Below are 15,084 nucleotides of genomic sequence, written 5' to 3' on the forward strand. Positions count from 1 at the left end.
GTCTGTTGTGTTAGGGGAGTGAGGACACCAGGGTCCCAGGACAGGTTGAGTCTCCTGGTTTCCTCCAGGGAAGGTGAAAGCTGCATTTGGGGAGTCAGCTTACAAGTTTATTTGGCTTCATTGGCTCCCAAGGCCAAGGCCTAACCTTGGCTGGGAGAGCAGGAAGGCACCCAGAAAGCCCTGGCTCCCATAACCCCAAGGGCAGGGGGTCCAGGCACGAACCCTGGGGTAAGGGCCACAGTAGCAGGACACAGGACTTGGTCAAAAGTGCTGGTGACAGCTGAGGCTGACCCCCTCCCCCAAACCTCCCTTCCTCCCTGCACCACCCCTGGGGGTGATTCCCTGAGACAGGCTCTGGTCCTCTCAACCAGCTGAGTACAGTGTCAGGCCCCAGTGGGGCAGGTAAGTCAAGGGGACCTACAGGTCACAGGTGTGTGTAGTGGGGTATAGGGCCCCCATCCAGTGTGAAGGCTTCCTGTGCAGTGTAGTGTTCCAGACCCCCCTGGGGGTGGCAGGGTCCTGGGGGGAACTGAGGCAGCCACAGAGGCCTGCCTGGCTCCCATTCCAGTGTATGCTGTGGCTCCTCTAAGGCAGCTGGAGCATGGAGGAGTGGCCTGGCCCACTCAAGGTCCCGCCTCTGGTGCCCATGGGGCCTGGGCACCCATGTCTTTGGTCTGCGCCCTGCAGTCCTGGGGGCCTCCCCGGAAAGGATTGGCAGGTGGGGAGTCCCAGAAGGGATCTGAATCTGGGAACAAGGTCCAGGGTGCCCGTCTGGGCACAGGCTGTGGTGAGGGCAGGGGTGAAGGCCGTGGCCCGGCTGACACGAAGCTCCAGGGGTCGATGCGGCTGCGGAGAGGAGAGGGCCGAGGTCGGCTGATGAGGCTCAGAGGTGGTGAGCGTGGGGTGCCTGGCGTGCCAGGAGCAGAGCGTGATATTCCTGGTGGGGGTGAGACGGTGCCTCCTGTGAGGATATAGGAGGGCATGGGTTAAGTGGGCCTCAGTTTCCCCACCTGCACAGTGAACTACATTACCTGACTCATGACTTCCATGGCTCTCTATGCTCCTTGGTGCACCTATTTATTACCAGTGGTTAAAGGCACAGCAACTGGAACAGACAGGCTTGAGCTTGGACTCCAGCCGTGCCATTTACAAGTTGTAGGAATTGGGAACCCCTTAATCTCTGTGCCTTAATTTCTTGATCTAAAAAATGGACACAGTAGTACACACCTGTGATCCCAGAACTCAGGAGGCTGAGGTAGGAGGACTGCCAACAATTTGAGGTCTGCATGGGCTACACAGTGAGTTCATGGCCAGCCTGGATTACAGAGAGAAACTGTGTCTCCAAAAACCAATCCAAAAGCCAGGTGTGGTAGTCCATGCCTATAGTCCCAGTACTCAGCACTCCAGAAGCTGAGGCAAAAGGATCACAAATTCAGCCAGGTGTGGTGGCACACACTTGTAATCCCAGCACACAGGAGGCTGAGGCAGGAGGATCTTCGTGAGTTAGAGGTCAGCCTGGGCTACATATTGAGTTCAAGGGGGGCAACCTGCACTTTTCTTTTGGTAACACAAAAAGGAAAAAAAAAGGTATCCTAGGACTGCTTAGTTCATAGGGCTGTTACTATAATTAAATGAGACAATTTATCTAAAGAATAGCAAATGGTACCTGGTACAAATAATCAACCAACAGGAGGAGTCTGTCGTTATCACTCCTGTCATTTCGCAACTGGTCTGGCGGTCCAGCCCACTCTGGCTCACTGCACAGCTCAACTTGGCCTCAACGCTCTACCTGAGTCCCTAGCACCCCAGAGCCCAGTTTGGGGACCAGTAGACATCCGTAGTCCCAGGCTCCCTGCAAGTCCTCTTCAGCACCCTCCCAACATCTTTTCCTCTGCCTCAGGGCCACTCACCGTGTGTCTCCTCCCGCCGGGGGCTCTTGGCAGACGGCTGGCCAGCAGAGACACTCAGGTCCAGCAGCAGGGGCACAGGAGAGGGCAGGCCATGGGTGTTGGGCATCTTTGGGGAGAGGTGGATGATAGGGGTAGGGGGTGCCTCGGTGGCAGCAGGGCACGTTGCTGGTGCTGGTGGCGCTGGTGGGGGCTCCCCACGTTCACGGCCCAGGCCCCCAGGTGGCTGCAGATCACGGCCAAGGCCCAGGGAGGCAAGCAGGGCAGTGCCTCGAAGCAGTGCCCGTTGGATCAGCTTGGGGGTCCCAGAGCTGCTGCCCCGCTCTGTAGCTCCGGGCTTCCGTGGCTCCTCAGGCTCTGGGCTTGGCCGAAGGGGGTTACCTGCAGGTAGGGGTGGCACAGATTAGACTGTAGCTGGAACCTTTTCTTGGTGGGGACCTGGGGACCCTCTGTGGCATTGGACTAAGGCCTGAGCTCTATGTCCCATTAGTACCTTCCCTGGCTCCACTGCCCATCCCCTAGCCCAGCTCCTCCCTATCTAACGGCCCCTGCCCCTAGCATCCCTTCCTTTCACCAGGCACACAGGGTTAGGACAGGGCAGTGCAGGCAGAGGAACCAGCAGGAGCAAAGCCTGGGAGGTGGCCAGGCATCCTGGAGCCCAGACATGGAAGGACAGGTGTCTAAGTGGCAGGTGGAAGTTGGAGGCCTTCTCCATGGCCAGCCAGGGCAGGCTCTGGGACCAGCCCTTCCTGGCCATGTAGCCTGAGCCCTTCTGCGCAGCAGCTCCAGCTCCAGCAGTAGCATACAGGTCACCTCCAATGTACACAACAGTCCCGAGGGGCAAACATTCCAGAGACAGACTGAGCAGCTAGTGCCTTGCCTGAGGTCGCAGCCAGTTTACAGTGCCTGCATTTCTACCAGGCCTGAGCTGGACGATTTACAGGCATTGTTTTGTCTGACCCTCATGCCCCAGAGGGGCTAAGGGGTTGCACAAGGCCTCACAGCCATCGAGGGGTGGAGCTGGCCTCCCTCCTGGCAGTGGAGCAGAGAGATCCCAGATTTAAGGCATCAGGCTTAGGGCTGGCCTGACTCCATTCTAGGCCACCTGGAGTGGGGCTGGGAAATCTGTCGTGGAGTGGGAGTGCAAGGACATCTAGGACAGATGGCCTCTCACAAGCCCTGATTTTTTTTTTTTTTAAAGCCCTGATTTTGTCAGACTCCTCCTTAGCTCTCACTGCCACCAGAAGAAAGTCCAGCCTCCTCAGGTGGGCTGCCGAAGTTCTCTCTGGCCTCATCCCTTCTGCCTTTTCCCTCCTGTTTGGGCCAGGCACCGAGCAGGCCTCTCTAGAGTACAGCTCTGGCTTGTAGTCTGGAGGGAGATATGTGAGCCTCTGCTGTGAGCAGGACTTGGCCTGGTGTCACTGTCCTTAATCACAATCCTCATCCAATCTTTCTGGCTCTTTTCTCCTCCCACCCACCCTTGGCCACTTGGGGGCTCCTGGAGTCCCTCTAAAATGTAAAGCTGGGCTGGGGATTTAGCTCAGTGGTTCCAGCACCTGCCTTGCAAGCGCAAGGTCCTGAGTTCGATCCCCAGTACCAAAAAAAAAGCAAAGCTGGCAGGGGATGTAGCTCAGTGGTGTCACTTCCTGCCTCATAAGCACAAGGTCCTGAGTTTGATCCCCAGTACCCCGTAAAATAAAATAAAATAATAAATAAATATAATGCAAAGCTGCTGATGACCGGTCTCCTTTTCAAAACTCTCCATCATTTTCAGGCCCTTCCTAAACTGGCTGCTGCCTATTTTTCCAGCTTTTTTCTGGCACTCACTTAACAAACATCTACTGACCCTCATGCCTTCACCCATTGCCTCAGGCCTGACTGACTCCCTGTCTGTGCACGTACTATTCCTTCTGACGGGCAGTTTTCGATCTCTTCTTTCAGTGACCTCACTTACCACCTAAGTTGCAGCTGAGATGTCACTTCCTCTGTGAAGCCTTCCCAGAATCCCTCAAACCTGTACAGTTCTTGCTCATGTTACACTATCGCCCTTATCCCCAGTACTGACTAAACTCTGCTGTGCTTGCTTATTATGAGTTTGCCTCCTCCACCAGACTAGAACGTCCCAGCAAGGTTGAGCTCTACCATGCTGCTAACTGGCTCATACTGCATCAATACATATTTTAGGGAAGAATCTGTTCCTATAATCCTTGCACCAACCACATGAGGTGATTGTTTTGTTTTGTTTTTTGAGCTAGAGTCTCATTATGTAGTTCAGGCTGGCCTTGAACTTAGTATGCAGCCCAGGGTGGCCTGGAACTCATGGCAAATCTCTTGCCTCAGGAGGAAAATGCTGGGATGACAGGCGTGGAACACCCTGTCTGGCCATGAGGTGATTATTATAAGCCCCAATTCACAGGTGAAGAAACTGATAATTTATAGTGAGTTTAAAAAGAAGATGGGGAGAGGCATAGTTTTTGTTTGTTTTTGCTGTATCAAACCCAGTGGTGCTCAACTACTAAGCTATACTATTAGCCCTCTGACTTTGAGGTACTGAGGGTTGAACCCAGGTCCTTTGAGCCAAGCTATATTCCCAGCCCTTTTTTATCTTTTATTTATTTTTCTGGTACCGAGAATTAAACTCAGGACCTTGCACTTGTCAGGCTGGTGTGGCACCACTGGGCTAAGTCCCCAGCCCTCATCTTTTATTTTGAGATGGGTCTCAGTAAGTTACTAAGTTATTCAAACTGGCTTCAAACTTGAAATCCTCTTGCCCAAGTCTCCTGAGTAGCTGGGATTACGGACATGTACCACCACACATAGCCAAGAGGTATGGTGGCACATGCCTGTAATCCCAGCACTCAGTCAGTGTGGACTAAATGCACCCTGCCAGTGTGCTGTGCAGCGCAAGCAGGTCCCCAGGGGTCAGGACATCTAGCTGGGGACAGGGTGGTGGGGATGCAGAGTCTTGATGCTGGCTTATGCCTGGGACATTCCCAGAGTCTGGAACTTCTGTGAGGTCCCATTCTTTGATTCTCAACCAGGCTGCTGATTCTGAGAGTGACTAGAGGTCAAGGTCATGTGCTCTTGTGGGCCCAAACGGCAAGCTGGAGTGCAGACTTGGGGCAGGGAAAGCAAGTGCTCAGCAGTGACTATGCTGGGGTAGGTGGTGCTGTCCTTTCATGTACAATGACAAGCCTGAGAATAATGCGGTTCAGCCCCTGTGTCTCTGTCTTGGGGAGCCCAGGGAGGGCAAGCAAGGCCAGATGGCTCTGCAGAACAAGGCCAGGCACTGCTTTGACTTACATACCTGGTTGACAAGACCTCAAGTTCTTCATTGGTCCTGCTGGCCCAGTACATTTTAGAACAGGTGACTCCAACCCTCCTGGCCTTCTAGTTTTCAGTTCAGCCCAAGCAGCACAGCCAGATTGGGGCAGTGCAACAACTAGAGCAAAAAATGGGGATCCAAAGCCCTGCCTCTAAAGTCAGACTGACCTGGGTTCAAATCCCTGCTCTGGGTTCCCCACACTAACCACTTAACATTTCTGTGCCTGTTTCCTTCTCTGTTAAATGGAGGTAATAACATTCATGTCACAGAATTTCCCAGCACACTGGGGAGAAGTGATCAAAAATAGCTGTCATTACTATTTATCATAATGGTGGAGGTGATGGGTTGGGGGAAAGTGACATAGTAGTGGTGAAGCTAAATTCTCACTGAACAGTGTTCTGGTCCAGAGCTACCAAACCAGCATTCTGGCTGTGAGCAGCAGGTAGGGCTGGGGGCTCAGAAGAAGGTCCCTGTGTCGGTAAAAGGACCCATGGGCATGGGAGGCCACAACTCTCTAGCCCCTCCCAAGACTAGGCAGTGCTGAGCTGAGCCCTCATCTTCCCGATGCTGCAGCCCTGCTTGGTCCAGAGCCTTTCACTTCCTCCACAGTTTGTACCTGAGAAACCCTTTCTTCAAGCTTCCAAGGAAGCTGGCTGACAGTATGGGTGTCAAAGTCTATTGAATCAAAACCTTAGCTGGGGATTTGGGGTAGATTATTTTCCTTCTTGGAGCCTCAGTTTATCTCTAAAAGGGAAATAATAATAGCACCTCTCTGACAGGGTTGGACAGAATGTCCGGCACATAGGAGGTGCTGTTATCACCATGAAGAACAGAAAAGCCTCAAACTTCCCTGATGTAATGAAAATAGGTCCTATATCCCTGCCTGCTTGGCCTTCTTATTTTCTTCTCCACTTATGGGTTCCCCAGGAGGGACTCTTCAGAAACAGTGTGGTGGCCACTCACCTGGTTCCACCCCAGAGAGTCAATTTCCTTCTCTTCTCTGGACCCTGCTTCCCTGGGGTCCCAGATGAGGCGGTACCATTCCCTGCTTCCTTTCCTTCCTCCAGCTACTGAGGACACAGAGCTGCCACAGGGCCAGGAAAGAGCCCTCTTGCAGGCTAAGCCTGAACAGGGGGACTTAGGTTGGGGATATAGCTCAATGGTAGAGCACTTACCTAGCATATTAGAAGTCCTAGGTTCAATTCTCTGCACTGAACAGGGGTCTAGTCTTTGGAGTTCCCAAGGCCCAGGCTATATCCAGCTCAGCTGTGGGCCTGTAGGTCAGACCTGGGTTTTAACACTGGGTCTATCCTGTCTCGTCCTCAGTTTCCTCGTCTCTAGAATGAGTGTTATCGGGGCAGGATTCCTGCTCTGCCTGCTGGCTTCTCAGCATGGTCCTGTTGGGGAGAGGCCACTCACCGTTGAGTGTCGGGGGTGGAGAAGGAGATCCTACAGGGGATGAATCATTTGAATCCAGATACCAAGTGGCTTCGTCCATGCGGGACCTTCTCCTGGTGAGGGAAGGGGAGGGGAGGGGTGCTTTGTGTATCTCAGGACTGGAGGGAGGGAGGCAGATGATACTGAGGTGGGGGCACTCGGGTGACTCACCTCCCATTCTGGACCTCCCCAGGCTTGGGAGAACTGGGACCCCAGGCCCAGCATGCTCGACGTTCTCCATTGCTCGAGTCCTCCAGACGTCGAGGGGACTGGCGGCCCCACGCCTGCCCTGGCTCTGCAGGCTCCACTGTGGAGGAACCCAATGGAATCTGAGGTGATCCCTGGCCTCCTCTATTACAACAGGCAGGCTTTGGGGGGCAACTCTAGAGGATGGGCACAGGCTGGGCCCCATGCCATCCCCAGGGTGGGTCCTGGGACCAGCAGTGAGGTGAGGCATCTCATAACTCCTTCAGCTGACGTTGGGTGCTTAGGAGTTAGTACACCGACTGCCTGGGTTTGAATTCTATCTCTGCCATTTAAAAGTTATGTGGCAAATCACCCTTTTCATTTATCTATAAAACAGACATTTTAAAAAAGTAAGCAAACAGTGCTTCTCGGGGGACTAGACAAAGCAATCTAGAATCAGCAAGGGGAGGGAGCGTGGACAGGGAGGAAGACAGTGGTGAGATCCACTTGAGGATAGGGCTTGGAAGAGCTGGGAGTTCAGAGAAGGGGCAGGGAGGCAGGAAAGCTCCTTACACTGGATGGCTCGGAACCGGGGGAAGGTGGGCGAATCTCCAGCCCCAACCTCGAAGACGTTTCTCCTCCTGTCCAGGCCAGGTGAGGCCTGCACGGTGATGCGGTGCTTGAAGTCTGGGTTTGGGGCAGGAAGGAGCAGATGTGAGTTTGTGATGGAGAGCCAGGATTCCAAATAGCATGGGCCCTCGGCTGGCTTCCAGGCCACACAGGCAGTAGCACAGTGGCTGCATGACCAGGCAACCTCATTGTTCCCCCTGTAACCCAAGTTTTAGACAGGGAAAGCCAGTAGGCAGAACTCCACCGGTGGGACCAGCCAGGCGCTGGAGGTTGCCGGGAGCTGCGCTGCTCCGCCCCGCCCCCTAGGCCTTCCCAGAACTTTCAGAGTCCCGCCCCTTCCCGGTTGCAGCCACTCCCAGGCCAATATGCAAATATTTTCCTCAGAACCCGCCCATAACCACAAGACTTCCGGGTCCTACCCCTTCCAGTTCATGGGTCCACCACTAGCACCCTACACCAGTCCCAGTGCCGCTAGAGTACAAACCTGACCCCACCCCTTCAACCACGCAGCCAATGGGTCTGCCGCCCTGCCGCCTCCAGCCAAAGGCGGGGCAGGGCCCTGGGGCCGCCGTTTACCTAGGGGCATACTGATGCGCTCGCCGCCGTCCCGAGCCCTGAGTTTACTGCGCTTGAAGGTGCCGCGCCGGCGGCGCACGTGCGGCCGTTCGCGGTCCACCTGCTGTAGCAGTAGAGTCAGCTCGCGCTCGAACACCTCCAGTTCCCACTGGGCCAGCAAGTGCTCGCGCCGCCGCAGCTGCTCTGCCTGTGACCGCTGCTCGCGCGCCGCACGCGTCAGCTCCTCCTCTCGGCTCAGTAGTTCCTGCGCCAGAACAGGGAAGGCGGCGGGGTCAGCCCAGCACTGGCTAAGGCGCCCACGTCTACTCTTGGCCCAAGGAGACGGGGGAGGCGGGAGAGAAGGGGGACCTGTCCCCCAACTCGTTGCACCTTTTCCTTGGCCCGCAGCTCGTCGAAGAGGTCTTGGATTTCGCGTTTCCAGCCTTCTTGCATGGAGTGGAAGGAGTCCCGTGGCATTTCCCGTAGGACCTGTGCCTCTAGCGCCTCCAGCTGCTTCAGGATGGAGGCGAAGTCGGGCCTACGGTGGGGGTCCTGTGCCCAGCAGTCTAGGGGCACAGCGGGAAGGGGAGGCAGAGTAAGAAGGGGGTCGGTCTGTGGCTGGATGTGTCCTGGGCGCGGGAGTTCTGCCCTTCTCCACCCATCCTGTCCTCTTACCGGCCATGAGCTGTGCGAAGGGCTCGGGGCAGGTGGATGGGATGGGCAGTGTGAGCTTGTTAACAGCCACACCATAGGCCACAGCAAGACAGTCGATACCACGGTAGGGGACCTCGCCAGTTAGCAGTTCCCACAGCAGCACCCCAAAGCTGTGAAGGAGACAAAGGGTCGATGTGCCCTCTGCCCACTTTCTGCTATTTCACCCCAAAGCAATGAGGAACTAAATAGTTTGAGTCCCTTCCCTTGGGCACAGCCTGTCTGCCCACCCCTGTGGTTCGGCAACCATCGCTACCAGCCCCACAGCAGACCCTGCTCAGCCCCCACATCAACCGCACCTCCAAACATCGCTGCCCTTAGAAAAGGTGGAGGCCTTGATAACCTCAGGAGCCATCCAGGCGTAGGTGCCCGCAGCGCTCATTTGTGTGGTTTTGTGCCACTCTCTGGCCAGGCCAAAGTCAGTGATCTTCAGGGTCTTGTGTTCCATGTCATCACCCTCAATAGGCTGCAGCAGCAGAACTGGGGAAGAAGTGGCGCAGGACTTATGGTGAGTGTCCCAGGTCCAGGTGGTGGGGAACAAGGGAAGAGCTGGGAGCAAACTATCACTTGCCAGATGTCCTGGAGACCTCACAGCTTGGGGGAGAGGGGGGAGTTAGACAAAAATAACAATTCTGGGACACATTTACCCAGGGTCGCCTAGAAGCCAGATATTTCACCCTTAGCTCTAGCACTCAAAAACAAAAAAACCCACACCAGGTGTGGTGGCACATGCCTATTTAATCCCAGGCCTCTGGAACCTGAGGCAGGAGGATCGTCCCAAGTTTGACGCCAGCCTGAACTACATAGGGAGGCTGCCCCCCGCCAAAAAAAAGAGGTAGATATCACACCTATTTTAGATAAGGAAACAGCAGGGAAATGACAAGGTCATACAGGAAGCAAGGTCACACAGCAAATAAAACAAATTTCAAATTGCTCTGTGTGGTTCAAAAGCTAGTGTTCTCTTCTTCAATTTTATTTTGAGACAGGGTCTCACTAAATTGCCTAGGCTGGCCTTGAACTTGCAATGATCCTGCCTCAGCCTCCTGAGCATCAGGGATTACAGGTACACAACACCTCACTTGGCTACTCTACCTTTCCCCTAATACTGTCTTGAATAAAAACTAGCAACGATGGGCTGGGGATTTAGCTCAGTGGTGCCACCAACTGCCTCGAAAGCGAAAGTTCGAGTTCGATCCCCAGTACCAAAAAATACAAAAAACAAACAAACTAGCAACAAGGCCAATTTTTGGTGTTTGTGGCTCCAATTTCAGGAGAAATCTGTGAGTATCCTGTCATTTTGTTGAAGCAGGAGTATGAATCAGAACATCCCCCCTGTCCCCCCGGGGTAGGAACAGAAGGGAAGCCCTGGGTGAGCAAGGAAGCCCAGTGCCCACATCATGGGGCGGCTAGTGCAGCCACTCCCAGCAAAGTGCTCCACAAGATAGCTGCTGAGGCAGTTGGGTGTGAAGAGAATGGGAAGGGTGATGGTTCTTGGCCACAAAGGAGGAGCTTTGGGCAAACGTGGGCGTGGATGGCCAGACTTGGCAGGGGCTCCTGGCTTTGACCCAAATGGAGCCACCATACTTAGAACAGGGAGGCGAAGCAGCAATTTGCAACTCTCTTGCCAAGACAAAAACATCTCAAGTGAGCAAAGTTTTAGAGGACTAGGAAGAGGATAAAGTCATAGACTCATCAAAGGTCTAAAGGGCTTCTCTACTTCTGGTTATTGACAACTGCATGGTAGAGAAGTGACATCTATTTCTGCCCATCAAGGTGCACTCCTCAGCTCTCCTGCTGAGGGCACCAGTGCTGTGATGGGGGTGGCATGGGTACTGGGGGCAGGCCACAGGGGAAGTCAGCTACAAAGGCAGATGAGTCAGGAGGATGTCTCTGAGGAGGTGGCAATCAGATGTTCATCTTTGAGGGACTAAAACCATAACCCTTGATCTTGCTGCTAGCCAAGGCCTATAGTCTCCTGGGAGATCTGGTGATACCACCCAACCCCTTGCTGCTGTCTTTGGCTCCTCGGAGCTCAGCCTCTCCTCAGCCTCTGCATGCTGTCCCCAAGCTGTCTCATCCTCTTTCAGGTGCCAGCTTCCTCTTCTCCTGGCATCTTCTACACTTGGAGCTCTAGGCCAGACAGAAGCTGATCCAGCTGCCCATCTCTCCTGGTGCCCACACTCTCAACAGCCTTCACTGAGCCTAGGAGCCGACAAACTTTCCTGCAACTTCTCTGAATTGAGACAACGACCTCAAAATCCATCCATTCCTCTGAGCTGCCTTGGGGTTGAGTCCCACACAGTTAATAAAGCTGAGGATGACAACAAAACTATCTCAGAGGGTCAACACGAATATCAAACCAGTTATGGATTTTCAAAGTCTTCGCTGGAGGTCTGACAGCTGGCAGATGTGTTGGACATGCTCGTTGCCCTGGAGGTGCTGTGCTCACATCTGTCACACTCTCCTCTGCCCTGGGTCACTCCTTACTTCCAGCTTCACTGCAGCCTCTTGTCTGACTGAGGGAGGCTCAGCACAAGTTAATCTGAGGAGGACCCAAGACAGGATAGGGCAGGAGAAGAGCCTGAGGCCTGCTCCCTCTGGAGGACCAGCCCTTGATGCCTCTTGGCCAGGTCTCTGGCTGCACATGGGACACCACAGACTGGCAAGGTGCTTTCTGTACCACAACTCGGGAGGGACCAGTCTCCCCTTTTTCAATTGGGGAATCTGAGGCCCGGAGTGGGACAACTCACTCCAAATCTGAGAACTTCTTGTAATCATGATCTTTTTGCTACCCCCAACCCCATCCCGGTAAGCCTAAATCTTGTTTCTACATCTCCTGCCCTTCCTCCAGGCTGTCTGCTAGGGCCATGAACTTGTTCCAACCCAAGTTACTGTAATGATGTCTGATGGAGAACCTGGACAGGAGAGGTCAGGGGCCACTGAGAGAGGGGGCTAGAGACCCCAAGGCTGGGGCAAACCCTGCAGCCCCTCCTTAGGGCTCACTGGCCTTTGAAAGGAGATCTGGCCACCAGCATGCCCCCTCACTGGCCTCTGGGAGGGGGTTGGGAATGGCCTGGGCAACTCAACGCCTCTTCCGCCCCCCCCCCCCCATAGTCCTTACTTCTCCTTTTTGGGAGGTCTGGCCTGTGTTTCCAATTGAAGGGGGGGGGGTCCTTATGGGGAGAATTGGCGGAGGTCAGGCCCAGGCTGGGCTGGCCGGTCAGTCCTGTGACTCGTGGGCCTGGAGAATTCCCCCCTCTCTCCCCGCCAGGCTTCTTCACAAGGCCTCCATTGTCCAGGAAAATCATGCCATTGTTTCCTGCCTGTGTCCCCCCAGCTCAGGGACTCCCCCCACCCCAATCCTGCAGACAGAAACTCAGGCCTAGGACTGGGGTCTGGGAGGTTAGATGCCAGGCTCAGAAAGGCTGAGGGCACCTTGCCTGTGCCTTCACCACAACAGCTCAGATGCTGAGAAGGAAGCAGAGGAACTGGGGGGGGGGGTACAGTAGGGGAGCAATCCCTGACTCCTTCCTCTCTGGCAACCCCCCCACCCCCAGCTCTTTCCTCCCTGGCAGGCAGCTGGGCTAGGGAGGGAGCAGGGGCAGGAAGCCAGCCCAGGGGCAGCAGGAAACACAGGAAGCTGTGGGGAGGGTGGGGAGCAGGAGCCTGGGCTATTGTTCCATTTTTTTCTGGAAAGAAAACGGAGGAAAAACAGAAGATGGGAGCCCCCCACACCAGGGTCCTTCGGGGAATCCCCCTTAGGCTAGGGCAAGGAGGGGGGGGTCCCTAGATTACTAGGGCCCGGGGGTAAGTCTGAGAGGTGGGAACTGGCCTCTACCATAGATGAGTCGGGGGTGTCTAGCAGGCCTCCTCTGACCCTTCCAACCCTGGCAAGGACTTGGATATCACTGAGTCCTGGCGCTCTGCTCCCTACACCCCTTGTCCATGGTCAGCCAAGGCCTGGGAGCTCAAAATATCCATGCTGGTCTCTTCCAAGAATCTCTGTGCCTCTCCAGTGACCCCACTGAGCCTGCCCCCACCCCTACATTTCCTACTGTCTCCAGCCTGAGCCCTGAGCTCCAGCAGGCCCTGACCCATGTGCTTCTCCACCCCATTTGGCCTCTATGCCTTTGCTCTTGTAGGCTCTGCCTGGAGACCCAACTAGATGCCTTTCTAAATGCTGCCTGCTCTGGCCTGGTGGGAGGCTTACCTTCCTCACGATGTCCCCTGAACCTGTCACTCGTGTGGCTTGGGCCCATGATGGGCAAGCATGTTGGGGGTCTGAAATGGCTAGAAATGGAGTCTCCTTTAGCCAGGAACTCCCACCCCATGTGCGGATTCTACTACTCATCCTGTCCTCCAATGTCCATGTCCATAGCTGAGGACTCACTGTCAGGCATAGAGTACCAGGGCTTGCCCAGGCTGTTAAGTCTTTTCAGCCTCCTGGTTACTTCTTTTTCAGAGGGGCTAAAATTGAGGCTTTGAGTTGAAATAACCAGCCAGAGGCCATGCAGCCAGGAAGTGGGGCCAACATTTCAATCCCTAAGGAGCCTTGACCTCAGTGAGAAGTGGGGGGCTTCCCCGGAGATCTATTTCCTGGAAGAGGTGAATAGACCAGCAATACCATGAATGTGATAAACCTCAAGGAAGGGGAAGATAAGGCCCGTTAGCCTTCAGGGGACTTCCTTGAGTTGGTGGCCACAGTTAGGCAGGATGCTGATGGCCCACCTGAGAGATCTGAGTTTTGTAATCTGGCCAACCTGCAGCTCCAGGCTGGGGTCAAGACTCCTTCAGGGGCTGGAAGAGGAGCATTCTGCCAGGTGTATGTGATTCCTGCTTTGGAGATAGTACAGGAGGAGTACCTTTAGAGGCCACAGGTACCCCGGTCAGCTGGACTCCCCTAGGCAGGGGCTCCAACCTCTGGCAGATCCCTTGCTAAATACAGCTGAGAGCTGGGAGGGGATCTGTGCCTGGGCCATGCCACCCTCCAACCATGCCCCTGGAAACTCACTGTTGTTGGACTTGAGGTCACGGTGGATGACAGGCACCAGGGCCTCACAGTGCAGGTAGTGCATGCCACGGGCGATCTGCACGGCCCAGTTGACCAGCACATGAGGGGGCACACGGCGCCCAGCCAGGGCGCGGCTGAGGGGTCCCCCAGCTGCATACTCCATCACCAGGCATAGGTTTGGCTCCTCCAAACACACAGCTTTGAGGGCAATGATGTTAGGATGTGCCAGCATGGCGAAAAGCCGGGCCTCCTGGCGAACACTCTCAGCTGTCACACTGATGTCCTCATCAGGGTCCTGGCGAGCTGCCTTCACTGCCACCAGCTCCCCTCTCCAGCTGCCCCGGTAGACCTTGCCGAAGCCACCAATGCCAATCACTTCCTCCAGTCGCAGCTCCTGGAAGCTGGCTACCTCGCAGGGGGGCGGCCCGCCACCCCGAGACACATAGTTGGATGGAAAGATGCCCACCTGGCCGCCCACCTGACCCGCCCACCAGCCTTCATCTCCTGAGATGGCTGCATCCCGAGATAGCACCTCCACACGGTCGCCCTTCCGCAAGGCCAGCTCATCTTGCCCACTGGGCTCATAGTCGAACAGGGCTGTCCACACAGGGTTGGCATAAGCTGCCGCCTTTGGGGACCCCTCTGGCCAGGCTCCACCACCCCCCCCAGTGCCCCCACTGCCACTGCCGTTCCATGATCCCAGAGGGCTCTTGAGGAAGAGATTCTTCAAGGGCTCCATGGCCAGGAGCCAGCGTTGGAATGTGTGGGGGATCTTCTCTGGGTGCCTATGGTCCCCACCCCTGCTGGTTGCTGAAGACTCAGTGCCGGGACCTGGGCATCCGGGCTCTGGCCCTCAGCCCCAGACCCACGCCTCTCTGGGGAGCCAGGAGGGTCGTCTCCCAGCCCCCCGCATCTCGGGCTTCTGGAGCAGGCCACCCACAGCAGTGTGGTCAGGCTGGAGGGGTGGGGCCCTGGGGCCTCCTGAGTCTCACCATGGCTGGATTGGAGGGGCCTCTGAGTGCCCCTTGGTTCCGGAGTAGTCCTAGGAGGCTGGCTCTGGCGCCAACCAAGTGTAAAGTGGGGCCTGCCAGAGGCAGTGCCTGGATTCCCGATGGGTCTTTATCCACTGAGCGTGGAGGGAGAGTCCCCAGTTGGGCTGAAGCTGCCTCTTCCTGGCCCTGGTGCCTGTGGCCCGGACGGCTCCGACCCGTTCCCTTCTTCCTCCTGCCTTTGTACTTTGGCCCCGGGGGCGGGAGGCAGAGGTGGAGGGTGGAGTTTCACTTTTTTCCGCTCTTCTCCCTCCAGCAGGAAACAGCATCAGA

At 55.6% G+C, this 15,084-nt stretch overlaps 1 protein-coding gene and 1 long non-coding RNA gene across 2 annotated transcripts; one reads left to right on the forward strand and one right to left on the reverse strand.

The window, feature by feature from the left end:
- Window positions 1–85: 85 nt before the first annotated feature.
- Map3k11 (mitogen-activated protein kinase kinase kinase 11) lies at window positions 86–15,012 on the reverse strand. Its single transcript, XM_004852389.4, has 10 exons — window positions 13,763–15,012; window positions 9,051–9,231; window positions 8,716–8,864; window positions 8,431–8,606; window positions 8,062–8,305; window positions 7,429–7,542; window positions 6,841–6,976; window positions 6,652–6,743; window positions 1,911–2,288; window positions 86–961 (listed from the first exon to the last, which is right to left on the reverse strand). The coding sequence occupies exons 1-10, from the start codon at window positions 14,499–14,501 to the stop codon at window positions 624–626; spliced, it is 2,547 nt and encodes an 848-aa protein (XP_004852446.1). The 5' UTR covers window positions 14,502–15,012; the 3' UTR covers window positions 86–623.
- Window positions 9,163–12,451, forward strand: LOC110350668 (uncharacterized). The gene is made up of 3 exons (XR_002397392.2): window positions 9,163–9,259; window positions 9,738–9,814; window positions 10,839–12,451. It is a non-coding gene; the product is annotated as an uncharacterized LOC110350668 (long non-coding RNA).
- Window positions 15,013–15,084: the final 72 nt, after the last annotated feature.

Source organism: Heterocephalus glaber, unplaced genomic scaffold (genome assembly GCF_053883595.1).
Source record: "Heterocephalus glaber isolate CG9 unplaced genomic scaffold, H.glaber_assembly_v1.0 deba00000594, whole genome shotgun sequence".
NCBI classification, from domain to species: domain Eukaryota; kingdom Metazoa; phylum Chordata; class Mammalia; order Rodentia; family Bathyergidae; genus Heterocephalus; species Heterocephalus glaber.